The 26,680-nt window shown below is 47.1% G+C and overlaps 1 protein-coding gene across 4 annotated transcripts in view; it reads left to right on the top strand.

The window, feature by feature from the left end:
- PIK3C3 (phosphatidylinositol 3-kinase catalytic subunit type 3) overlaps positions 1 to 26,680 on the top strand; it is a 90,679-nt gene that overhangs the window by 16,042 nt on the left and 47,957 nt on the right. For 3 of the 4 annotated variants that reach the window (XM_054178107.1, XM_054178106.1, XM_054178104.1), the window contains 7 exons: positions 18,671 to 18,763; positions 19,395 to 19,580; positions 20,510 to 20,664; positions 22,696 to 22,783; positions 23,936 to 24,003; positions 25,542 to 25,647; positions 26,468 to 26,584. In XM_054178107.1, the coding sequence (XP_054034082.1) occupies positions 18,671 to 18,763; positions 19,395 to 19,580; positions 20,510 to 20,664; positions 22,696 to 22,783; positions 23,936 to 24,003; positions 25,542 to 25,647; positions 26,468 to 26,584 (813 nt within the window). The remainder of the gene's footprint in view (positions 1 to 18,670; positions 18,764 to 19,394; positions 19,581 to 20,509; positions 20,665 to 22,695; positions 22,784 to 23,935; positions 24,004 to 25,541; positions 25,648 to 26,467; positions 26,585 to 26,680) is intronic. The other variant, XM_054178105.1, reaches the window with a different exon arrangement.

The following is a 26,680-nucleotide window of genomic DNA, read 5'->3' as shown; positions in this document are numbered from 1 at the left end:
AAATCAATGCCATCATGATCATTACAATTGGCCCTGCAAGGGTAGATACCAGGGTGGTTAACCATGGAGAATGATTAATCCATGAGTCAAACCACCCTTGTTGGGCTTCCCTATCTTTCTTCCTCTTTTCTAAACCATCTCTGAGTTTGGACATGGAATCTCAGGCAACTCCAGTGTGATCTGCATACACACAGCACTCCTCTCCTAATGCAGCACACACTCCCCCTTGTTGTAAATACATAAGATCCAATCCTCTGCGGTTCTGTAAAACTACCTCTGACATCGATCTCAAGGACTTTTCAAGGGCACTTATCGATTGTTCAGTTCTAGCCAAATCTTTATCTACTGCCGCTCTAAGAGCATGAAATTCTTTACTTTGCTGTACCAATGAGGTTACTCCAGTAGCTACTCCTGTTCCTCCTAGAGCTATTAACATTGCTATTGTTAGTGTGGTAAAGGGTTCTCTTTTAGACAGGTGGTGGTCCAAAGCGACTTGTATATCATAGACAGACTCTGCAGAGTGATAAAAAATTTTGGAGACTACTGCTACTTGTACACAAAATTCTAAAGTTTCATCAAAATAATCTAAGGCTAAACAAGGTGTAACTCCCAACAGTGGAACAGACCCACTTACTGTTTTCAGCTGGTAATAACCATTTCGCAGGTCTTCTGAGCTTATCAGAACCCCTTCCATCATTTATACACAATTTTCTCTTCTCCTCAGGAACCTTACCTACACATACCCCTCTCCCTCTCACATGCGTTAACATTATTCCTTGCCTCTCTATCTTCCATTTGCATTGTGCCAGGTTGATATCGTCCATGTACCGGACTGGTGTTGCTATTCCCACGGCTTCATAAAAAGGTGGCCTTGTCCCATAGCACAGCCAACAATGTTCTGTAAGATTTGTATTTGTTCCATTTAACACGAAATAACTAACCTGCATTAATTTCCACAAAGATTCCTCCCCAAAGCTCTCATCTGAGGCTGGGACAGTTGGAACTAGGGGTGCTTATGGTTAGGCTTTTGGTGTTACTCGTAGATTCTACCATCAAAACTTGATTAGGACCTACTGGCACAGGATCATTTTCAATCGGCTCCTTCTTAATAGTAATCAATCCACCTCTGTCCTTCCCTGTTTCAACATACCAAAATCCCCAACTTCTCCCTACAAGCCAACTGGGGTTCTGAAATTGGATGACATTCAAGCTCCATGTCTTACAATCCCGCACTGCAGTGTGAAATCTTCCCTTTTCATCAAAAGCACACTCCACTTGTGGTCTGCATCCAACGGGATACTGAGCTACATTTAAATAAGGATCAAGGGGCTCTGTAATCTATGTGGGGGCAATTGTCTCACAACCCCAGTATGCACAAAAATAGTGTCCTGGCTGATTACAATATGGTCTTCCGGGGTTGGAGCTAGGACGCATGTAAAACAATGGTGTTTCTTCATCACATGCTCCCTTTGCGTTAACTAGCTCACACGGTGTAACCAGGAAGCTAGGACCCCCCACCGTTATTATGGTTCTCATGACCGATCGATCCCCTCGAGACAGTGTCCATTTAAATGGTTGATGGGCCTGGTGACTGCGGTAATCTGATTCTGCCCGCCCTACAGCAATAGGTGCTAGAATCCAAGATCACACAAAGGTATCGCAACCCTCTTTTGCAAAGGTTATTCTGCTGTTGCCTGGGTTCTGCAAGTGTTGGTCTCCCAGGCTTGGATGGTGTATCTGGTGGCTCGTTGGGCTCTCCTGACAGTGGGATACACGGGTCACGGGGGTGTCCAGTGATCCAATCCTGTGAACAGAAACGCACAGTTTTCATTAGTTTTATTCTGAAGATCTGGTTTGATAGACTTAAGTGGACACCATTTAACTCTGCCTTCTTTTTTGACTGCGGCATACCCTCGCCCTGTCAGGACTAGTTTCCACCCCTGTTCCCATTCTCCCAGCTCATTCCTAACTGTAACTGATGGACTCTCTTCCATTGCTCGAGTAGCCCAATGTTTTTGGGCAGGGCTATTCTTCTCCTCCCCTCTGGGAAATTGGTTCAGTGCTAGCAAAGCAGTTGCCAAGAGGCGTGCCTGGTCTCCTGAGGGAATGACATTGACAAAGCCTTTTGATTTGGCTAATACCTCCAATTTGGATTTTTAGGTCTGATTTGCTCATTCTACTATGGCCTGTCCCGTGCTGTTATATGGGATACCATGTGTGAGGGTGATGCCCCATTTCAGGGCAAATGCCTGGACTGATTTGGACACAAAATTTGGGCCGTTGTCTGTTTTGATCTATTTGGGAACACCAAGCCATGCCATAGCTGTCAGCCAGTGTTGGATGGTTGCTTTGGAATCTGTCTTAAGATGCTGGGTAGCTACGATCGCTCCGCTGTAAGTGTCTACCGTGACTGCTAGCCATGCTCGAGGTTTCAGCAGCTGACAAAGTGTGAAGTCCGTCTGCCACAGCTCCGAGGCTTTAAGACCTCTGGGGCTGACTCCGCTGGACCACAGTGGTGTTTTCTGACAATGGGGACATGTAGCTACCACATGTTTGGCATCAGTGGCTGAGATCCCACATCTCTTTGCTAGTGCTTTAGCTCCAATGTGGAGAGACTCGTGTAGCTGACGGGCGTCTCTGAGTGTCCACACTCCTCTTGCAGCGGCGTCTGCTTTGTCATTGCCTGTTTGGTAGAATCCTTTAATTGGGTTGTGGCTGTTGACAGGGATGACTGATATGGTACCTTTTCTAGAAAAGAGTGCTTCTTCCAGCATCAGGGCTGCTGTAGATGTTGGCATGCCAGGGCCTGACATGGCTAAGCAGAGTTTGGCCACAAACATTGAATCTGTGACTATGTTGAGGTGTTCTGTTGGGAACAGTCTGCAGGCTAGTACTATGGCCGTCGCTTCTAGCTGTTGGACTGAAAGAGCACAGTCAGTCATTTTGGTGCAGTGCCACTCCTCACCTGACTGCCATACTGCTGCTGCGGTTGAGGTTGTTGAAGATGCATCTGTGAAGACTGTTGGTCCCGGTTGGGGTTGGTCCATGATCTTCTGTGGGAGGTCGATGTCGACCACTGCTAGCATTTGAGTCCACGGGGCCTTTGCAGCGTACTGGACTTCTCCACCAAATCCGACAAGGGCTATGGCTAGGTACTCTGACATCACCACTGATTGTATTGGGAGCTGTTTGCGGAAGGGTAGATATATCCTGGTGGGTTCAATGCCTAGATGTCTCAGGGCAAGTTTTCTGCCTTTCATGATGAGCTTACCAAGGCATTCAACTCCTGGAGAGAATGCACGTGACGGTTTTTCCCAGGACTATCCACTGTATGGGTTGAGCTTTGTCAGGGGGCCCTTGGGCTAGTGCCCCTACTCCCCCGCCCTCTGTGAAATGTACATACAGATTGAGTGGTGCATCCGGGTTCCACCTGGCTAGTGTGCATGATGATACCTGTTGCTCGATGAAGTCGAGGGAGGTCATTGTTTCTGTTGTCAGGGTTTTTGGTTCTCAGGGGTTCTTTCCTTTTAGAAGATCATACAGGGGGGCCATGGTTTCAGGAGGGATCAGGATGATGTTACAGAGCCACTGCAAGGATCCCACTAGCTGTTGTGCGTCATGGAGTGTTTTGATGTCCCGACGGATTTTCACTTGGGGGGTGTTACGTAAAAGCTTGTGATTCCCACCCCCAAAAAGCTGACACATGGCCCTTTTTTGATTTTTGCACTCGCGATTTCAAACCCACTTGCTTTGAGAATCTCTGAGACTGTTGACACCAGCAGGTCTACCTGGCTTCCTGATGGTGCGGCGATCAGAATGTCATCCATGTATTGAATGATGGTCGCAGTTGGATCACTGCTCCGGACCGGTGCCAACGCCAGATCCACTGTGATCTGGCAGATGGTGGGCGAGTTGGCCATTTCTTGAGGCAGCACTTTCCACTGGAAGCATAGGTTGGGACGCTGGCTGTTTGGGAACACAACAGAAAAAGCAAACCGCTCCCTGTCCACCTCATGCAGGGGTATTGAAAAGAAACAGTCCTTAGTATCAACAACAGCACAAGGTTGTCCTTCTGGGATCATAGAGTTCATGGGCAGCAGTGTTTGGACAGGTCCCATTGGTTGGATTCTCTTATTTACCTCACGCAGGTCATGAAGGAGGTGAAAACCCTCACCAGATTGTTTGGGTATTACAAAAACTGGGGTATTCCATGGGCTGGTGGAAGGCTCTAAGTGACCTTGTTGTAACTCATGGTCAACTATCTCAAGAAGAGTATCCATTCAAGGCTTGGATAGGGGCCACTGCTCAACCCACACTGGGTCAGACAATTTCCACGTCAATCTGATTGGTAGGAGTGGGTACACAGCAGCGGCCCCTATGATATTTGTCACCTTGATCTTTAGCAAAGCTAGAGCATCCCTCCCCAGCAGGGGCATGGTACATGGCAGGACATATGGAAAAAGGGTGATGGTTTTCTCCGGTCCCTTTTCAGTGTGGAGTGTAATTGCTAGCAATTGGGTGCTCTTCCAGGCTCAGGATACTCCCCCAACTCCACCCACCATGGGGGCTTTCTCCAGTTTCCAATGTGGGGGCCAATTTGCCTCAGGGATTACTGTAATATCTGCTCCAGTATCAATCAGAAAGGGAACACTAATGGTGATGTCATGTGGGACACTGTAGAGGGAGCAGGTTCCCCACACTACTGGCAGACTGTCACATTTTACTGCCAAGGCCACCCTGGGGTCTCACCACCAAGGGATGGTTCCTGCTGTTCCTGAAATGTAGGCAGGTTCGGCTGGGCTGTTGGTTGGCCCATTGGCTGGGCTATTGGTTGGGCCATCAACTGAGCTGCTGGTTGGGCCATATAGCTGGCTGTTTCCCTCGGGGACAGCGGGTTTGTAAATGCTTTGCCCTGTCCAGGGTTGGCATAGTTGGGCCGCCCTATATTCCAAGTGGGAGGGGGCTGTGTGCGGCCCAGATACCCCCTCCCCCTCCCGTTTCCCTGAACCTTGGATCTACACTCCTTAGCCAAATGTCCCTTCTTTCCGCAGGTCCAACACGGTCCCCTGAACTGGTTTCTGCGCGGGGGGGGGTAACATTGATGGGTCCTCCGGCTGAGGGCAGTTTGCCACAACATGGCCTGTCTGGCCGCATTTAAAACATGCCATTAAATTGGCCATTGTGGCCATTACCACCTGGATCAGGGCCAACTGTTCTTCTTTTACAACATGCTTAATCATGTCTGCAAGGTTCGCCGCTGCTGGCAGTAAGATTCCTCTGGTTACTGAGTTGCTCTGCTGGCATATGCATTCCTCTGTGAGCGGACCCTTGGCCTCTGCAGGCAGGTCTGAGGAACCAATAGCTGCATGGAGGCAATCCACAAACCGCGTAAAGCTCTCACTTTCCTCCTGCCTTATTGAGGACCATGACAATGGCCATAGAGACTGTGCGAATAGCCTCTCTAGCTGCACGGGTAGTTGCCATAACTTCAGGGGCTCGCAGGCCTTGAGCCTGTGCCTGAGGGGTAATCATTGTTGGATCTGTACCCATTAGCCGCTGCAGATTAGAACCATGAAGTGGGTGGTCTGGCCCAGTTATTCTGGCTAGCTGCCTTTCACACTTATCCTCCCACTCTTGCTTAAAAACGATCATCCCTGCCCCATTAAAAATCATTCTGCAGACTTGCTTTATATCAAATGGAAGCATTCATCTCCCCCAAAAACTCCATCTATGAGAGTGGAGACCATGGCAGAATTAAGCCCTTTGTCTGCAATTGCTTTAACAATCGCCTGCACATCCTTGGGATTTACTGGTGAGTAGGCCCTTTGACCCCCGTCTACCACCTGGACCAGGACTGCTAGGTTATCAGCAGGAGTCACAGTATCACAGTATAACTAAGGTTGGAAGAGACCCCAAGGATCATCAAGTCCAACCTGTCCCAGCAGACCTCGCGACTAGACCATGGCACCAAGTGCCACGTCCAATCTGCCCTTGAACACCTCCAGGGACGGTGACTCCACCACCTCCCTGGGCAGCCCATTCCAATGATGAATGACTCGCTCAGTGAAGAATTTTTTCCTCACCTCGAGTCTAAACCTCCCCTGGCACAGCTTGAGACTGTGTCCCCTTGTTCTGGTGCTGGTTGCCTGGGAGAAGAGACCAACCCCTTCCTGTCTACAACCACCTTTCAGGTAGTTGTAGAGGGCAATGAGGTCACCCCTGAGCCTCCTCTTCTCCAGGCTAAACAATCACAGCTCCCTCAGCCTCTCCTCATAGGGCTTGTGCTCAAGGCCTCTCACCAGCCTAGTTGCCCTTCTCTGGACACGCTCAAGTATCTCAATGTCCTTCCTAAATTGAGGGGCCCAGAACTGGACACAGTACTCAAGGTGTGGCCTAACCAATGCAGAGTACAGGGGCACAATGACCTCCGTGCTCCTGCTGGCCCCACTATTCCTAATACAGGCCAGGATGCCATTGGCCCTCTTGGCCACCTGAGCACACTGCTGGCTCATGTTTAGGCGGGTGTCAATCAGCACCCCCAGGTCCCTCTCTGTTTGGCAGCTCTCCAGCCACTCTGACCCCAGCCTGTAGCTCTGCATGGGGTTGCCGTGGCCAAAGTGCAGCACCCGGCACTTGGACTTGTTAAATGCCATGCCATTAGACTCTGCCCATCTATCCAGTCGGTCGAGGTCCCTCTGCAGAGCCTTTCCACCCTCTAACCGACTAACATATGTTCCCAACTTGGTGTTATCTGCAAACTTGCTGATGACTGACTCAACCCCCTCATCCAGATCATCAATGAAGATGTTAAAGAGGATGGGGCCCAGCACTGATCCCTGGGGGACGCCACTGGTGACTGGTCGCCAGCTGGATGTGGCACCATTCACCACCACTCTCTGGGCTCGGCCCTCCAGCCAGTTCCTAACCCAGCACAGAGTGTTGCTGTCCAAACCACGAGCTGACAGCTTAGCCAGCAGTTTACTGTGGGGCACAGTGTCAAAGGCCTTGCTGAAGTCCAGGTAGACTACATCCACAGGCCTCCCCACGTCCACCAGAGGGGTCACCTGATCATAGAAGGAGATCAGGATGGAGAGGCAGGACCTGCCCTTCCTAAATCCATGTTGGCTGGACCTGAGCCCTTGGCCATCCTTCAGGTGCACAGTTATTGCTGCCAGGATAATCTGTTCCATCACTTTCCCTGGCACTGAGGTCAGGCTGACTGGTCTGTAGTTTCCGGGTTCCTCCATCCATCCCTTCTTGTGGATGGGGACCACATTGGCCAGTTTCCAGTCATCTGGGACCTGTCCAGTGAGCCAGGACTGGAGGAAAATGATGGAGAGTGGCTTGGCCAGCTCATCTGCCAGCTCTCTCAGCACCCTAGGGTGGATCCCATCCGGTCCCATGGACTTGTGAGTATTCAAGTGGCTCAGCAGGTCCCAAACTAATTCCTCATGTATTTCCAGGGCGGGCATCACACTGCTCCCCGACCCTATTACCCAGCTCAGGAGGCCACTCATCCTGGACTCCTACCTTGCTGTTAAACATCGAGGCAAAGAAGGTGTTCGGGACCTCAGCCTTTTCCTCATCTTCAGTCACCGTGTTCCCCTCCAGGTCCAATAACGAGTGCAGGTTCTTCTTGCCCTTCTTTTTAGCGTTGATATATTTGTAAAATTGCTTTTTATTGTCTTTCACAGAGGTGGCCAGTTTCAGTTCCAACTGGGCCTTTGCCTTTCTAGTTTTATTCCTACATAATCTAACCACTTCCTTGAACATACCTGGAGAAGCCTCCCCCTCCTTCCAAAGGTGATACAGCCTCTTTTTTTCCCTTAAATCCTCCAGGAGCTGCTTGCTCATCCAGGCTGGTCACCTTCCCCTCCGGCTCATCTTTCGGCACGTGGGAACCGCCAGTTCCTGTGCCTTCAAGAGCTCCTTTTTGAAGTAGGTCCAACCCTCCTGGACCCCTTGGTTCATGAGGGTTGGTACCCAGGGAACTTTACAAATAAGTTTCTTAAAGAGGCTGAAGTTTGCCCTCTGGAAGTCCAAGGTGAAGGTTCTGTTGGTACTCCTCCCTATCTCCCTGCATATTGAAAATTTCACTATCTCGTGATCACTGCACCCTAGGCAGCCTCCCACAGTCACATCTCCCACCAGCCCTTCCCTATTGGAGAACAGCAGGTCAAGCAGAGCCTGTCCCCTGGAAGGCTCACTTAACAGCTGCATCAGGAAGCAGTCCTCTATTCGCTCCAGGAATCTTCTGGACTGCCTTCTCTCTGCTGAATTAAGTTCCCAGCAGATATCCGGCAGGTTGAAGTCACCCACAAGGATGAGATCTGATGATCTTGAGACAGCCTTCAGTTGTTTGTAGAATAATTCATCAACCTCGTCATCCTGGTTGGGTGGTCTATAACAGACTCCAACCAGGATGTCAGATTTGTTAGGCTGCCCTCTGATTTTAACCCACAGGCTCTCAATTCCCTCATCTGCCACCTCAAGTTCTGTGGCAGAAAGTGTCTCCCTCCTCCTCTTCTCCCTCGCCTATCCCTCCTAAAGAGCCTGTAACCCCCCAGTGTAGCACTCCAATCATGCATGTTATCCCACCATGTTTCTGAGATGGTGACTATATCATGGTTGCCCTGGTGGATTAGGACCTCCAGCTCCTCTTGCTTATTGCCCAGGCTGCGTGCATTGGTGTACATGCACTGCAGCTGGGCTCCCGACCTCTCAGTTGACCCTACCTTGTGCCCTACTCTTTCCCCTGCAGAGGGACCAATATCTTCACCCACCCCCTTCAGACCTAGTTTAAAGCCCTCCTAATGAGCCCTGCCAACTCTAGTACTAAGACTCTCTTGCCCCTTCTAGATAAATGCACCCCATCAGGACCCAGCAGGTTGGGTGCCGTAAAAGTTGCCCCACAATCAAAGAAACCAAAGTTCCTCTGCTGGCACCATCCCCTGAGCCACTTGTTGATGGTGTGGGTTCTCCCGTTCCTCTCAGTGTACTCCCCTGCCACTGAGGGAACTGAGCAGAACACCACTTGCGCGCCTGCCCCATCAATCAATTGTCCATGGGCCCTGAACTCCTTCTTAATTGCCCTGGTGCCCTTCCTGTCGATCTCATCACTCCCAGCCTGTATTACCAGCAGAGGGTAATAGTCAGAGGGACTGATGAGCTTGGGCATTCCCCTTGCAATGTCCCTTACCCGCGCTCCGGGTAGAGAGCAGACCTCCCTGTGGGATGGGTCGGGACGACATATAGGTCCCTCAGTACCCCCCAGGAGAGAGTCCCTAACAACTATAACCCTTCTCGTTTTCTTCGTGGAGCTGGTCGTTATAGCTCGTGGGGACTGCTTGGCCTTAGGCTTGGCCTTAGGCTGCTCTCCGGAGCTGGTCATTACAGCCAGCAGGGACCGCTTGGCCTTGGTCTCTGCTCTGGATGGCTGCTCCTCAGCCCTCTCATCCCCACCGCCCTCGGCCTGCAGGGCCTCATACTTATTATGCAAGGGCAGCGGAGGAGGAGGAGAGGGCTGGGGTGGATTTCTCTTGGCACCCTTGGCAGGGACCTGTGTCCATCTGTCTCCATTTCCAGGGGCCCGTCCCTCAGCAGGGGAGATCTGCAGAGCCTTCTCCCACAAATCTAACTCCCTTTTGCTTTCCCTTATTGACCTCAGCCTAGACACCTCCTCCTTCAGCTCGGCCACTTCATCCTTCAGCTCAGCCACTAGGCTGAGGAGAAAGTTCACCTGCTCACACCTGACACAGGTGTCCTCTCCCTCTCCCTCTATTCCAACTGCCAGGCTGAAGCACTCTCTGCAGCTGGCAGCCTGGACTGCAGCATGCTGGAGAAACAACTCTGTCTGGGTAGATGCTGTTTTTCTACCCTTGGTCCGAGTAATGACCATGGTGCAGTGTATGAGTGAAAAAAATTTTTTTTGTTTTGTTTTGCAAGCAGCCGATAGGCTGGCTATCAAGCCAAACTGGCGCCGCGCGCACAGCCTGACCGGGATTTAAATCTCCCGCGACTGACGTCAGGCACTTGCTCCCGTGCACACTTGCGAGAGCATGAGCTCGCCTCAATCCCTGCCCCCCCCAGGAGTCCTCCCGACCCGCTAAACCCCAAAAGCAAGGCTAAAAGCCAAGCCGAAACTCACAAAGCGAGCGGTGCTGTCCCGAGGCAGCGGTTCTGACCGGCTATTGAGCCAAACTGGCGCTGCGTGCACAGCCCAGTCAGCACATGCCATTTTTATTTTTCTCCAATCAGTGAGGGGAAATTTTTCCTTGTTATAGATGGGGATGTTTTGATTTTTCACTCTGCCTGTCTTTGTTTCCTCTTCTTCTGCGCTATACTCTGATGAGTACCACTTGTACCAACCGGGGTCTGATACGTTCCACGAGCCAGAGCTTGACTGACTAGTTATGCTCCTGTTCCGCCCACTACGGGTGGTATCTGATCCAGAACTTGACCGACTGCTTGCTTCTGGGTCTCTGTGGCGTTTGGCTGTGCTGCGGCCCCGCCTAGTTCCCTTGTGGGTGGGCTGTTCCCTCCCCCTTGGGCCATCCCGCCTCCTGCTCGGGCTCTGGTCCCGCCCACGCCCCTTGCGAGCGGGTCGGTCCTTCCCCCTTGGCTTGCCCCACCTCCCGCTTGGTGGGGTGGTGGCTCCCCGCCCCTCGTTCATGCCCCATTCCATCCACTTCTCTCGCGGACGGGCCGCTCCTCCCATTTTGGCTCACCCCCACCGCTTTCCCCCTTCTTGTTCTCCTCCCCCTCCCGCTAGTGCATGCTTGATAGCTGTAATGCCTCTTCTCTTTTCTCGCCCCAGGCATCCCTGCCCTGCCCTTCCCTTTGTCTGTCGGCGCCATCTTCGGGTGCATAGGGCGGTGGCCTCCCCCCAGCTTTCACCCTCCTAACATCCTCAGCTAACTCACCCCAGGAGGGCAGGGCGTGCCCCTGATTGTCCTTATAAGGGCTGGTGCTTGGGTGTTGTGGGGACGGAGGGGGTGTGCCACTCTCCCGCGGCTGTTCGAGCTCTGCAGAATCATCGCCATCTGGGAGGCTCTGAGTCTGCGTAGCTGCCCTGACTCCCACCTTTGGAGTATTTCTCAAATACTCCCTTGCTGCTTTCCAGGTTTCCTGTTTTTGCCTGGCTTTCTGTAAAGCCTCCTCAACCCTCCCCCATGACTTAAGATTTTTCCCACATCTGGAAGACTTTGCTTCGTCAGCAAGCGCCTTAGTGCACTTGTCCCATGCCTGCGGGTGGAGGATATCTACTGGCTGGCTAATGAACCCAAGTTGTAAAAGCCTCGTCACAGCGAGAGTAAAATCTTTAGATTTACAATCAATACCCCACTGCCTGTGCAATTCTGATACGACCTGCATAAGAGACTCCATTGTCGTTGGTTCCAGGGAATTCGACTCTTCGCAAGACGACCGTCACAGGGGTTCCCCTCCCTCTGTTGGTCCTTGAGAACTTATATCCTCGATTTCTTGCTGGTCCTGGGGGCGTCCACCCTGCAGCAGTGGACTTCTGTCAAATCCAAGGATTTTCCCGGGTTCAGCGCCACTTGTTGCTTTTTTACAAGCTAATTGCTTGTGGTAGGCAAGACGACCTGGTCCGGGGGAGGGATGGGGGATGCGGCAGCCAGACCCAGGCTGCTCGGACCATCTGCACACTGACACCAATGTGGTGGATGGCAAATGGCATTTATTGCTGGTTGTTACCACCTTTTATAACCCTGGGGTTACAATGTCACATCCATCTGCTTACATCATGGCCTGAGTACCATAGGCTAGAGAGAAACCTTATCTTTCTGTCCAGCATGAGAACTTCCGATCACCGGTCCCTAGCTACCCACAGGTTGGTACTAGTGTGTGGTGACAGTTTAAGGAAAATGCAGTAACAGCTCATTGATGAAGAAATGTACAGAACACAAAATTAACCAGGTTGGAAAAGATCTTCAAGATCAAGTCCAACCTATCACCCAGCACCATCTAATCAACTAAACCATGACACCAAGTGCCTCATCCAGTCTCTTTTTAAACACTTCCAGTGATGGTGACTCCACCACCTCCCTGGGCAGCCCATTCCAATGGACAATCACTCTTTCTGTGAGGAATTTCTTCCTAACATCCAGCCTAAACCTCCCCTGGCACAGCTTGGAGACTGTGTCCTCTTGTTCTGTCACAGGTTGTCTGGGAGAAGAGACCAACACCCACCTGGCTACAAACACCCTACAGGTAGTTGTAGATGGCAAGAAGGTCTCCCCTGAGCCTCTTCTCCAGGCTAAGCAATCTCAGCTCCCTCAACCTCTCCTCATAGGACTTGTGCTCAAGGCCTCTCACCAGCCTTGTTGCCCTTCTCTGGACACACTACAGCATCTTAATGTCATTCTTAAAGCGAGGGGCCCAGAACTGGACACAGTACTCAAGGTGTGGCCTAACCAGCACTGAATACAGGGGCAGAATGACTTCCCAGCTCCTGCAGGCCACACTATTTCTGATACAGGCCAGGATGCTGTTGGCCTTCTTAGCTGCCTGGGCACACTGCTGGCTCATGTTCAACCTACTGTCAACCACTACCCCCACATCCCTTTATGCCTGGCCCCTTTCCAGCCACTCTGACCCCAGCCTGTAGCACTGCATGGGGTTGTGGTCAGTGTGTACAACCTGGCACTTGAATGGCATTTTAAATCTTATGCCATTGGACTCCAACTATCTGCCTAGGCTGTCAAGGTCCCTCTGCAGAGCTCTCCTATCCTCTAACAGATCAACAGCTGCCCCCAGCTGGATGTCATCTGCAAATTTACTGATGATGGACTCAATCCCCTCATCCAGATCATCAGTAAAGATATTGAACAGGATGGGGCCCAACAGTGATCCCTAAGGGACACCACTAGTGACTGGCTGCCAGCTGGATGTGGCACCATTCTCCACCGCTCTCTGGGCATGGCCCTCCATCCAGTTCCTAACCCAGCCCAGAGTGCTGCTATACAAGCCGTGGGCTGATAGCTTGGCCAGGAGCTTGAAATGGGGGATGGTGTCAAAGGCCTTGCTGAAGTCCAGGTAGACTACATCCACAGCCTTCCCTACATCCACCAGGTCACCTGATCATAGAAGGAGATCAGGTTGGTCAAGCAGGACCTGTCCTTCCTAAATCCGTGTTGCCTGGGCCTGATCCCTTGGCTATCCTGTAAATGCTGTGTGATTGTACTCAAGATGACCTGTTCCATAATCTTGCCTGGCACTGAGGTCAGTCTGACAGGCCTGTAATTCCCTGGCTCCTCCTTCTGGCCCTTCTTGTGGATGGGCATTATGTTGGCCAGCTTCCAGTCATCTGGAACTTCTTCAGTGAGCCAGGACTGTTGACAAAAAGATGGAGAGCAGCTTGTCCAGCTCATCTGCCAGCTTTCTCAATACTCTTGGATGGATCCCATCTGGTCTCATGGACTTGTGATCCAAGTGGCTGAACAGGTCTCTAAATGCTTCCTCCTGGGTTACACGGGAACTGTACTGCTCTTTGACTGCTCTGCCAGCTCAGGAGGCCAGTTGTGCAGAAGACAATCTATCCTTCTATTAAAAATTGAGGCAAAGAAGGTATTAAGTACCTCTTCCTCATCTTTAGTTACTATATTCCTCTCCATGTCCAGTAAGGAGTGGAGGTTGTCCTTGCACCTCCTTTTGCCATTAATATATTTATAAAAGCATTTTTTTTATTGTACTTCACAGAAGTAGCTAGTCTAAGCTCTAAATGGGCTTTTGTCTCTCTGATTTTTTTTTTTTTCCTATATGACCTAGCAACATCCTTAAATGTTTTATGGGTTGCCTCACCTTTCTTCCCAAGATGATACACCCTCTTTTTTTCCCTTAATTTGCTCAGAAGTTTATTGCCCATCCAGGCTGGCCATCTACCCTGGTGGCTCATCTTCCAGCACATTGGCACAGCCTGTTCCTGCACCTTCAAGATTTCTTTCTTAAAGTAGGTCCAGCCCTCCCTGGACCCCTTTGTTTGTAAGGGCCATTTCCCAAGGTACCTTCTGAGTTAAAAGAGGGTAATTGTTATTGGCGATTCACTTCTGAGGGGAATGGAGGGCCCCATTTGTCAGCCAGACCCATCTCATGGGGAACTCTGTTGTCTCCCTGGAGCCCAAATTAATGATGTTACCAGAAGGCTGCCCAGGCTGGTACAGCCCTCTGACTATTATCCTTTGCTACTTATGCAGATAGGGAATGATGATGTTGTAATCAGAACTCCCAGGGCTATCAAAAATTATTTCAGGGCCCTGGGAGATCTGGTTGAGGGGTCAGGTGCTCAAATAATTTTTTCCTCAATACCCTTAGTTGCAGGAGGGAATACCACAAGGAACAGGACAGCAGCTATAGTTAACAAGTGGCTTAGAGGCTGGTGCAGCCAAAAGAATTTTGGGTTTTTTTGATCTTGGTAAACTTTCTACTGCACCAGGCCACCTGGCAACAGATGGAGTACATCTGTCCCAAAGAAGGGGAAAGGTCACAGTATATGAGAATGGCCTGTCCCCCAAAGGTAAAAAGATTCTGGGGAGGGAACTGGCAGCTCTCATCGACAGGGCTTTAAACTAGTTTTGAAGGGGGAAGGGGCTGAAACTAGTCCCCTCAGGCAAGAGTGTGGGGGCAGTAAGCTAGGGTCAGAGGCCAAACCAGCAGCCCAGCTGAGGTGCATGTACACTAATGCACGAAGCATGGGAAACAAACAAGAGGAGCTGGAAGCCTTGTTGCAGCAGGAAAGTTATGACGTAGTTGCCATCACAGAGACGTGGTGGGATAGCTCACATGACTGGAGTGCTGCAATTGATGCCTACAGGCTCTTCAGGAGAGACAGGCAAGGAAGAAGGGGTGGAGGGGTGGCCTTGTACATCAGGGAGGCACTAGATGCCATTGAGCTGGAGATTAGGGACGATCAGGTTGAATGCTTGTGGGCAAGAATTAGAGGGAAGACCGGTAGGGCAGACATGCTGGTTGGAGTATGTTATAGACCACCCAACCAGGAGGATGATGTCGACGAAGTGTTCTATAGACAGCTTAAGGCTGTCTTAAGATCTCCTGACCTTGTCCTTATGGGCGACTTCAACCTGCCTGACATCTGCTGGGATCTCAACACAGCAGAGAGGAGACAGTCTAGGAGGTTCTTAGACTGCATGGAGGACAGCTTCTTATCCCAGGTGCTGCGTGAGCCTACCAGGGGCAAGGCCATGCTTGACCTCCTCTTCACCAACAGGGAAGGGCTGGTGGGTGATGTGGTGGTCGGAGGGTGTTTAGGGGCCAGTAACCATGAGATAATTGAATTTTCGGTATTTGGTCAAACTAAGAGGGGCAGCAAGAAGACCTCCACTCTGGACCTCCGGAGGGCGGACTTCAGGTTGCTCAAGGAAATAATTCAGAGGTTTCCTTGGGAGAAAGCCCTTAAAAATAAAGGGGTCCAGGAGGGCTGAACCTACTTCAAGAAAGAACTGATGAAGGCTCAGGAGCAGGCTGTGCCAATGTGCCGGAAGAGGAGCCGCCGGGGTAGACGGCCAGCCTGGTTGTGTAATGAACTTTTAATAGAACTAAGGGAAAAAAAGAGGGTGTATAATCTTTGGAAGAAAGGTGAGGCAACCCATGGAATGTTTAAAGATGTTGCTAGGGCATGTAGGAAGAAAATTAGGGAGGCAAAAGCACATTTGGAGCTTAGACTGGCCTCTGCTGTGAAGGACAACAAAAAGTCCTTCTATAAATATATTAATAGCAAGAGGAAGGGCAGGGACAACCTCCACTCCTTGGTTGACATGGAGGGAAATGTTGTATCACAGGATGAGGAAAAGGCAGAGGTACTTAACACCTTCTTTACCTCAGTTTTTACTAGCAGGAAAGAACGTCTACCAGACAGCTGGCCTGCAGAGCTGGCAGAAGGAGCCAGGGAGCTGCATAGCTTCCCTGTGTTCCATGAGCAAGTGATAGGACCTCTCCTCAGAAGCTTAGACCCCCACAAGTCCATGGGACCAGATGGGATCCATCCTAGGGTGCTGAGAGAGCTGGCAGATGAGCTGGCCAAGCCACTCTCTATCATTTTTCATCAGTCCTGGCTCACTGGAGAGATCCCAGATGACTGGAAGCTGGCCAACGTAGTACCCATCCACAAGAAGGGCTGGTTGGATGATTCAGGGAATTATAGGCCTGTTTCCTGACCTCAGTGCCAGGAAAGATTATGGAACAGGTCATCCTGAGTGCAATCACACAACACTTAGAGGATGGCCAAGGGATCAGGCCCAGCCAGGATGGATTTAGGAAGGGCAGGTCCTGCCTGACCAACCTGATCTCCTTCTATGATCAGGTGACCCGCCTGGTGGATGTGGGCAGGCCTGTGGATGTAGTCTACCTGGACCTCAGCAAGGCCTTTGACACCGTTCCCCATAGCAAACTCCTAGCCAAGATGTTAGCCCATGGCTTGGATGGGAGCACACTGAGATGGGTTAGGAACTGGCTGGAGGGCCGAGCCCAGAGAGTGGTGGTGAATGGTGCCACATCCAGCTGGCAGCCAGTCACCAGTGGTGTGCCCCAGGGATCAGTACTGGGCCCCATGCTCTTTAACATCTTTATTGATGATCTGGATGAGGACATTGAGTCCATCATCAGTAAATTTGCTGACGACACCAAGCTGGGGGCAGGAGCTGATCTGCTGGAGGATAGAGAGGCTCTGCAGAGGGACCTCGACAGGCTGGGCAGATGGGCAGAGTCCAACAGCATGAGATTTAACACATCCAAGTGCCGGGTTCTGCACATTGGCCACAACAACCCCATGCAGAGCTACAGGCTGGGGTCAGAGTGGCTGGAGAGCAGTCAGGCTGAGAGGGACCTGGGGGTGCTGGTTGATGGTAGACTGAACATGAGCCTGCAGTGTGCCCAAGCAGCTAAGAGGGCCAATGGCATCCTGGCCTGCATCAGGAACAGTGTGGCCAGCAGGAGCAGGGAGGGCATTCTGCCCCTGTACACTGCACTGGCTAGGCCGCACCTCGAGTACTGTGTCCAGTTCTGGGCCCCTCAGTTTAGGAAGGATGTTGACTTGCTGGAACGAGTCCAGAGAAGAGCAACAAAGTTGGTGAGGGGTTTGGAACACGAGCCCTGTGAGGAGAGGCTGAGGGAGCTGGGGTTGCTTAGCCTGGAGAAGAGGAGACTCAGGGGTGACCTTACTACTCTCTACAACTACCTGAAGGGAGGTTGTAGACAGGTGGATGTTGTTCTCTTCTCCCAGGCAGCCAATACCAGAACAAGAGGACACAGTCTCAGGCTGCACCAGGGGAGGTTCAGGCTAGATGTGAGGAAGAAGTTCTATACAGAAAGAGTGATTGCCCCTTGGAATGGGCTGCCTGGGGAGGTGGTGGAGTCGCCATCACTGGAGGTTTTCAGGAGAAGACTTGATGGGGTGCTTGGTGCCGTGGGTTAGTTGTTTGGGTGGTGTTGGATTGGTTGATGGGTTGGATGCGATGATCTTGAAGGTCTCTTCCAACCTGGTGTATTCTATGTATTCTATGTATTTAGTTCCCTAAGTAACCTGAAGTCTGCCCACCAGAAGTCCAGAGTGCAGGTTTTGTTGCTGCCCCTCTTAACTTGAGTGCATGTTGAAAACTCAGTTTGTCACAGGACCCCAGACAGCCTCCAACCACCACATCTCCCACCAGCCTCTCTCTATTGGTAAAAAGAAAGTCATGCTAAGCCTTATCCCTGGTAGGCTCACACAGCACCTGTGATAAGGAGTTATCCTCCATACACTCTAAGCACCTTCTAGGCTGCCTTCTCTCTGCTGTGTTAAATTCCCAGCAGGTTAAAATCACCCATAAGAACAAGGTCTGTCAATCTTGAGACAGCCTCTACTTGCCTATAAAATAATTCAGCAACCTCTTCATCCCTGTTGGGTGGTCTATAACAGCTTCCAACTAGGATGTTACCCTTGTTGGCCTTCCCTCTAATTCTCACACACAGGCACTCAACCTGATCACCCTTAATCTGTAGTGCCCCGGTGTCTAGAGCCTCCCTGATCTACAGGGCCACCACTCCACCTTTTCTTCCTCTCCTGTCTTTCCTGAAGAGCCTGCAGCCCTCAAGTACAGTGCTCCAGTCATGCGAGTCATCCCACCACGTTGTTGTGATGCCAACTACATCATAACTTTCCTGCTGTAACAAGGCTTCCCGCTCCTCATGTTTGTTACCCATACTGCATGCATTAGTGTACATGCACTTCAGCTGGGCTGCTGGTCTCACCCCCTGACTCCAGCTTACCACCCTCAGATTCCTGTCTGCGGGGACTGGTTTCAACCTCTTCCCCCTTAAAAGTGCTTAGTGAGTCCAACTCACAAAGTAGTAGAAGGTATTTATTTTTATGTGAAACACTTACTGGGGGGGATTAGAATGCATATTGTGAACATACGTAGGTGTTAATGATAGTCTATAAGTAACTGTGCATTTGCCTACACTGCCAGTTCAATCAGCCACATATTTGAGGAGCATCACCATGAGAGCATGAGGCCTTTGTCCTGAAAAGCTTTTTTTTTCCTACCTATTTTTGTCGTTGGTATTGTGCTTTGTCACAGTTATAGTCTGCTAGTTTGTTAATTTGCTGATAATGCCTGTTGATGCCTTCAAACTCACTTTCTGACTATGTATCTTATAGATCATTGTGAGTTATCCACCGACAAAGCAGCTAACCTACGAGGAACAGGATTTAGTTTGGAAATTTAGATATTACCTTACTAACCAGGAAAAGGTAAGTCAAATGATTTTGGAGGATTTAGTGATGCAAGACGTGCCTAATCTGGCAGTCGTTCTTCTATGTCCTTTTGTTAAAGAGATAGAGCTTCAGTGTCTTAGAAGCTAGTGAAGATTAACCTTTTCTACAATTTTACGTTTTTTTTAAATTAACAACCGTAATTTCCCACCCTTAGATCATGTGAACTGGCTATTACTGCATCAGTCTGCAAACATTGTCTGCTTAAAATACCCCTGTTGACAATTTTGTCTTTAGCAAAGAAAAACTATTAAAGAGGAGATTTTTAGATGAGAGTTAGCATTGTCAGAATAAGTAGTATCACACTAGAAGCCAAAGGAAATTAAATAACTGAAGAATACCCCAGGAGCAAGCATGTTTTCGTGTAGTGGTAATTGTGGTACATCAGTAACCATTGACTTTGCATTTTGCTTCGAAGTCAACTGAGCTTCAGATTTTTGGGACATACTAGAACACTTCAATATTGTATTGTCACATCAATAAGGTGCACTAGGTCTGTGCTTATGTAAATACAGTCTGAATTTAGTACTAACCTGGTGTGAAAAATCCATTCTTTCAAAAATTTATCTTAGCTTTTCATTGATGAATTGTCCAATCTCTTTCTATTTAGGCCTTGACAAAATTCTTAAAATGTGTCAACTGGGACCTACCACAAGAGGCAAAGCAAGCACTGGAGCTCCTGGGCAAGTGGAAGCCCATGGATGTGGAAGATTCTCTGGAACTTTTGTCCTCTCAGTTCACCAACCCAACAGTTCGGCGCTATGCTGTTGCCAGGCTTCAGCAGGCTGATGATGAGGTATTCATTTGTCTGTAGGTGCATGTGCAAGTCAGCTGGTCTGAGTATTTTTCATCTCATTGAGTACTTGAAATGCAACTTTGAAAGGCATTTCACTGAGTAATAGTGATAGAAAAATAAAAAATACAATGAAATTCAGTGTGATGCTGTTTACTATAAACTCTTTATGGAGCATAATATTTATTAGGTAGCATTCATTGATAATTGTCTTAGTGTGAGCAGCTAGTGGGGTAGCTGATTTTGCCAAAAAAAGGTGAAATGACAGAAACCAGTTGATGGATTTTGTATGTTAACAGGAGTGCTCTGAAATTAAATAGCCTACTAAAAGATTTCTAAGGAATCCACACAGTAAACTGAAGAGGTACATTTTCATATTCTTGCTGAAGAATGTGAACAGGAAAGCATATGGGGAAATAAGAGGATTTTAGTTATATACTGGTTAGAATCTGATGAGCTGTCATTTGTGGGTAGAGCCCACTTAAGAGATGCTAATTTGTTGAAGTTTATCTATATATTTTCACTGAAAGCAATACTTGGAATGTATTATGGTAATTCTTGAATCCTTGGCAATCAATGGAGTATAAAATAAGGAACATAAATACATCAAACTTTTAAAAGCCTACTTATTTGACTTAAAAAATGTATCTTTTATGGAATATTTGAAGGAAACTAAACAGCAAGGTGAACATTAGAGGAAAGAAATTAATTGTAAACAGCAAGTGATTAATATTCTGTTCAATTGAAAATAAGTCAAATGTGGGATTAAAAAAAGTACATAGGAGAGAATCTGGATTCCCAATTTCCATATCTTTATAGGTCACTGTAATCAATCTGACTTAAGTTTTTCTATAAACTAGAATTTTGAAAATGTAGAGTCCTAGTCAGCTTTGACTGATCAGTTGAATTATTTATTGTTTTTGTTTCATGAGGATTTACTGATGTACCTGCTACAGTTAGTCCAGGCATTGAAATATGAAAACTTTGATGACATCAAGAACGGATTGGAACCTAGCAAGCGGGACAGTCAGGGTTCAATGGCAGAAAGTATGACAACATCTGGAACTAATAGTGCAGAAATAGACAGGTAAGAAACCTTAACATTTCTACTAGAAAAGCAGAAACATGTAATTCTTCAAATTCTTTCTCCTTTTTAGGGACTATAGCAGATTCAGCATCCTGTTTTATAGATTGAAGCATAAATGTGGAAGAAAAAATAGATTCATATCATAGATTTTCTAACTACAGGTGGTTTACAGAGTGAACAATCTTGTAGCTGTGGTTGTTGACCTTAGAATTCTTTTGGTTGGGAAAGACCTCTGAGATTGAGTCCAACAGTCAGCTGGACACCACCACAGCCATTAAGCTGTGTCCTAAAATGCCATGTCTACATGGTTTTGGGCATCTCCAAGGTTGGTGACACCTCCACCTCCCTGGGCAGCCTGTTCCAATAACTGACCACTCTTTCCGTGAAGAGCGTTTTCCTAAAACACAATCTGAACCTCCCCTGGCACAATTTGAGGCCATTTCTTCTATTTCTGTCACTTGATTCTAGGGAGAAGAAACTGACCCCTACCTCACTAAAACCTCCTTTCAGGCAGTTGTACAGGGCAGTGAGGTTTCCCCTCAGTCTTCTTTTCTTCAGATTAAACAATCCCAATTCCCTTAGCCACTCATTAGAAGACTCTTTTCCAGACCCTTTACCAGCATAGCTGGCCTTCTTTGGACACATCTCAGCAACTCAGAGCCTTTCTTGTAGTGAGGGGACCAAAACTGAAAACAGTACTCCAGGTGTGACCTCAGCAGTGTTGAGTGCAGGAGCACAATCGCTTCCCTACTTCATCTGGCTGTGCTATTGCTGATATAGGCCAAGATGCTGTTTGCCTTCTTGGCACACTGCTAGCTCATGTTCAGCTGACTATGAAACAGCACCCCTAAATACTTTGCTGGGCAGCTTTCCAGCCACTCTGCCCCAAGCCTGTAGCATGTATGAAGTTGTGACCCAAGTGCAGGACCCATCACTTGGCATTGCTGAAACTCCTACAACTGGCCTCAGCCCATCAAGGCCGTGTGTGCAGATACCTCTGCAGAGCCTTCATATTTTCGAGTAGATCAACACTCCCACCCCATTTGCAGATAACACCCCATTTGGTGTTATCTGCAGACTTACTGAGGGTGCACTTGATCCCCTCATTGATACCACTGTCAGAGTCTAATAGAATGAGATCTAACATGTCTAAGTGCTGGGTTCGACACATTGGCCACAACAACCCCATGCAGTGCTACAGGCTGGGGACAGAATGGTTGGAGAGCAACCAGGCAGAAAGTGACCTGAGGGTACTGGTTAACAGCCAGCTGTGTGCCTAGGGTGAGCAAGGTGGCCAATGGCATCTTGGCCTGTATTAGGAATAGTGTGGCCTGCAGGAGCAGGGAAGTCATTCTGCCCCTGTATTCAGTGCTGATTAGGCCACACCTTGAGTACTGTGTCCAGTTCTGGGCCCCTCGCTTTAAGAAGGACATTGAGATGCTGTAGTGTGTCCAGAGAAGGGCAACAAGGCTGGTGAGAGGCCTTGAGCACAAGTCCTGTGAGGAGAGGTTGAGGGAGCTGGGATTGCTTAGCCTGGAGAAGAAGAGGCTCAGGGGAGACCTTCTTGCCATCTACAACTACCTGTAGGGTGTTTGTAGCCAGGTGGGTGTTGGTCTCTTCTCCCAGACAACCTGTGACAGAACAAGAGGACACAGTCTCCAAGCTGTGCCAGGGGAGGTTTAGGCTGGATGTTAGGAAGAAATTCCTCACAGAAAGAGTGATTGTCCATTGGAATGGGCTGCCCAGAGAGGATATGGGGTCAGTGTCCCTGGAGGTGTTTAAGAAAAGACTGGATGAGACACTTATTGCCATGGTCTAGTTGATTAGTTAGGGTTGTGTGATGGGTGGGACTTGATGATCTTGGGAGTCTCTTCCAACCTGGTTGATTCTGTGATCTTCAAATACTGCTGTTCTAATTTTCTGAATTTGTAATGCTGCAGAAGAAATGCATTGCTATTCCCATGCATGCCAACTGCCTCCCCCAAGCAAAAACTTTGAATCATGCCAATTTGCATGCTTTTCTTTGTGTAGTTCCCAGATCATGAGTCCTAATCCACCTGTTTCCTCACCACCTCTTAGTTCTAAGACAAAGGAGTTTGCAGAGAATGAAAACCTTGATGTAAGTAAAAAGCTTTCACTTGTATTCCTTATATTTTTGTTCTTATATTTTTAGTGACTTAGTACTCTTTTTAGGTTTTGTTGTTGAATGTTTGAATCTTTCTGCTGTATCTTCCTGTAAGAATACATATAAATGTACGCTAAATGCTAACGAAATAGCAGCAGCTTAACTGATTTTTTTTTTATAGGCTATCTGCTTATGTATATAGTCACACTGGGCATGGAATTTTTCATAATTACTGCAAAGGTTGGGCAGGCTGATTAGATACAATTGGATGTGTTTGAAAACCATTTTTTTAATGTAAAACAGTCACAGAAATGTTTTAATCTCTGAAATCTGTTCTTTCTGTAGTCATATTCTTTGGTATAGGTGTTGTATTTGTGGGGTTTTTAACCTGAGAGAGACACTGTTTTGATTTGCATCTGCTAAGGATTGTGCTTAATTTATAGCACAAGTAGTAGAGTAATAAGAATGGGACTGGAGGGAGGGAGAGATGGAATTTAAAGACTTTGTTTAGGGAATCTGATTTTAGTGTCACGTGTCTTTAATTATGTGTGAACTAAATATCTATCCACTTGTTAAAAATCTTTCTTTTTGAGTCTCAGTACTGCACAGAAAATAATTCTCAGTTTCAGTATATCAGTGATGATACACAGATTTGTTCTTAGTTGGGATATTAAACCTTGAAAAAGATGCCAAATGCTGTGTATCCTCTACAGATTTTTCTTCTTTGTGTTAAAGCATGCAACATCTGGAAGAGTTTCAGGTGTTCTGGATGCAAAATAGGATGGAATATCCTTTTCAGGGTTGACTCGTACAGCAAGGAATAATTGCCTAGAACTAAAGTCTAATATATTGTAAATGCAAACTTTAAAAATTGGGTATTGGAGAACTGCTTGTACTTGTTGAGATGCTGGTGTGTGTGTGTATATATACATATATATATATATAAACACTCCAGATTTTTCTTTACTTGTGCTACTGTTGCTGGATTTGGAGTAATAAATTTAAGTATTAGTTTGAATTTGTATTTTGGGATGGAATGTATCAGTCAAGACTGCCTACAGTTATTTGGAATCTTCCTTTAACTTCATCTTTCTCTCAAGTGATTAGACTTATTTATAAATTCTGCTTTTATTATATCCCTTCCAGCAAGATCTTTGTACTTTCTTGATATCACGAGCATGCAAAAATTCCACGTTGGCAAACTACTTGTACTGGTATGTTAGAAACTATTTATTTATACTGTATCTGCATCTTAATTGAAATCAGTCACTACAGAAATTAATGCTACTGGTTTTTTTCTGTCTGTTCTTTGGATTTATGAGACACTTATCCAAGCATAAAGCATTAGTTTTCCTTTGTGTTTGAAGATATGTGTGAGAAACTGTCTGGGGCTTTTTAGCAAAGGGAGATGTTTTGTTTTTTTTCTCTGAAGTTTTTATGCACAGAATCAGAAATACAGACTAAACTGATATGCATGCTTCACCTCCCCTGTGAGGAAAGGAAATGAGAGTTGGGGTTGTTCAGCTTGACAGACACTCAGACGACCTTATAGCAGCCTTCCAGTACTTAATGGGAGCCTATGGTGAAGATGAGTAGAGGCTTTCTATCAGGCACTGTAATGATAGGATGAGGGATAACAGTTTCAAACTGAAATGTGATAGATTTATGTTAGATACTAGGAAGAAATTATTTACTGTGAGGTTGGTGAGGCACTGGAGAGAAGCTGTGGATGTTCACTCCCTGGAAGTGTTCAAAGCCCAGCTGGATGTAGCATTTAGCAACCTGCTCTAGTGGAGGCTGTCCTTGCTCATGGCAGGGGGGTTAGAGCTAGATGATCTTTAAGGTCCCTTCCAATCCAAGCCATGCTGTGATTCTCTATACTTCATTTATAAATAAAACCAATAAAATACAATTAGCTGCAAATAACATATGTCTAATATTGCCCTATAATCATTACTTATACAGAACTTCTGCAACTTACATAAGGAATGGGTAGGCTGTCAACATGAAGTCCAAGAGTGTTTGAATGTTTTCAACCCAAAAGCAGTGTTTGAAAATTCACTGATTTGCTAGTTTCTTCCTTTTGTTCATAGTGAGACTATGTTTTTACTAGGTATCAAGAGGTATGTTGATCAACAGCAAGAAGACCTTCTGTGCGTAACTGCTTTATGCTTGCAGTGCTGCAACCAGAAATAAGACCCAAAACATTGCAAACAACTTCTTAACATACCAAAATAAATTTTCAGTGTTACTGTCCCAAATTGTACTGTTCAGATACTGTACATGAATAATAATTTTAGCAATGAAAACTCAATTCTGCAATGTAGACCTTGCAGAGATGCTTCAGGACCACTATAGTAAAACAGGAAACAGGCAGGGAGAGGTTATTCTTGGTTTTGCAGGTATACTTCATTATCAAGTTTGCAGCCACTACATTATTTATAGGATAGTAGCACAGTGGAATGCCTACCCCTTCCATGTGTACTGCTTGATTGTAGTGTTTATATGATTTGCTTTTTTATTTGTCCTGTTTGAGTGATGTTACTGTAAGTGAAAGACCTCAAACTTCGATAGGTTTTCCTAATGCAAGTGGGAATTTGTGACTGCAGTTTTGAAAAGTCCACCTCTTGGTTGAGGTAGAGATCTTACTCAAGATAGGCTTTACTTTCAGGCCTGTAGTACAGTGCTACAGTATTAATTAAATTGTATAGCTGTGGACTACAGCATAACTTTGGTTGTTTTTATGCTGCAGGTATGTAATAGTGGAGTGTGAAGATCAGGACACTCAGCAGAGAGATCCAAAGACTCATGAAATGTACTTAAATGTGATGAGAAGATTTAGTCAGGCTTTGCTGAAGGTAATACCTCTGTGATAGAAATCCATAGTGATTTGAGATAGTCATCCTTTAAAAAGGCACAAGTGTCTAGGAGGACAACAGGTATTTTTAAGTCATATGCATGGAAATTTTAAGAAAGGTTCTACTTCTGCTTGAATTTTGAATTTGTTTTATATCAAAGAAACGACTGGAAAAGAAATTAACTACCAAGAACTCTTTGCTCTGCTTTATTTCTTGTTCCTCTTTGTAACATGCTGGGCCTGAAATCCTCTGCCTTGTATAATCAGTCTATTTTTTAAACTATACCTTTAATGGAAGCGCTTGTCCTTGCAATGAATGTTTAGACAAGTCTTTTGAAGTCAGTGTCACTCTACGTATCAGCAGCAGAGGGTGCTGGAACAGCAGGGAAATAAAGGAGAAATAAACCAAAGAAAAACCTTTTGAGAATTGCAGGCTATTATTGCAGTCTTTCCTGACTTTTGATGTATCTCACGCTTCATTTTAATTCTTATTTTAAGGATGTTACTCAAATCTACTTGTATGCTTCGTAAGAGTATTCCATGTGCTTATCCTTACTAATTTATTTTGATTTTGTGAATCTGTTTGTCATGCATGGCAGAAATTGTTGATGCAAACTGAAGTGCACTGGTGGGATGGATAATTGATTGCCAGTTACAAGTGATTCTGATTATATTTTACAGAAGATACTTTTTGAATTGACAGGAAATTGATCATTATTCAATTGCATCTTAAATGCCTAAAGGTCTAAGGATAAAGGAATAATTTCTAGATAAAATAATAACTGAGCAAAGGCTAATTTTGTTGCTTTTGATTTGCTTAGGGTGATAAGTCTGTCAGAGTTATGCGTTCATTGTTGGCAGCCCAGCAGACATTTGTAGATCGACTGGTTCATGTAATGAAAGCAGTGCAGCGTGAAAGTGGAAATCGTAAGAAAAAGGTAACTAAAGGATTAGAAAACTTTTCTGCCTAGAACTTGACAAATAGGAATGTTAGCTTTTCACTGAGAGTTCTTAGTATTGAGACTTGTAACACA

Source organism: Dryobates pubescens, chromosome Z (assembly GCF_014839835.1).
Source record: "Dryobates pubescens isolate bDryPub1 chromosome Z, bDryPub1.pri, whole genome shotgun sequence".
NCBI classification, from domain to species: Eukaryota; Metazoa; Chordata; class Aves; order Piciformes; family Picidae; genus Dryobates; species Dryobates pubescens.
Note: the sequence above shows the minus strand (reverse complement) of the source record. Positions and strands in the feature narration are given on the sequence as shown.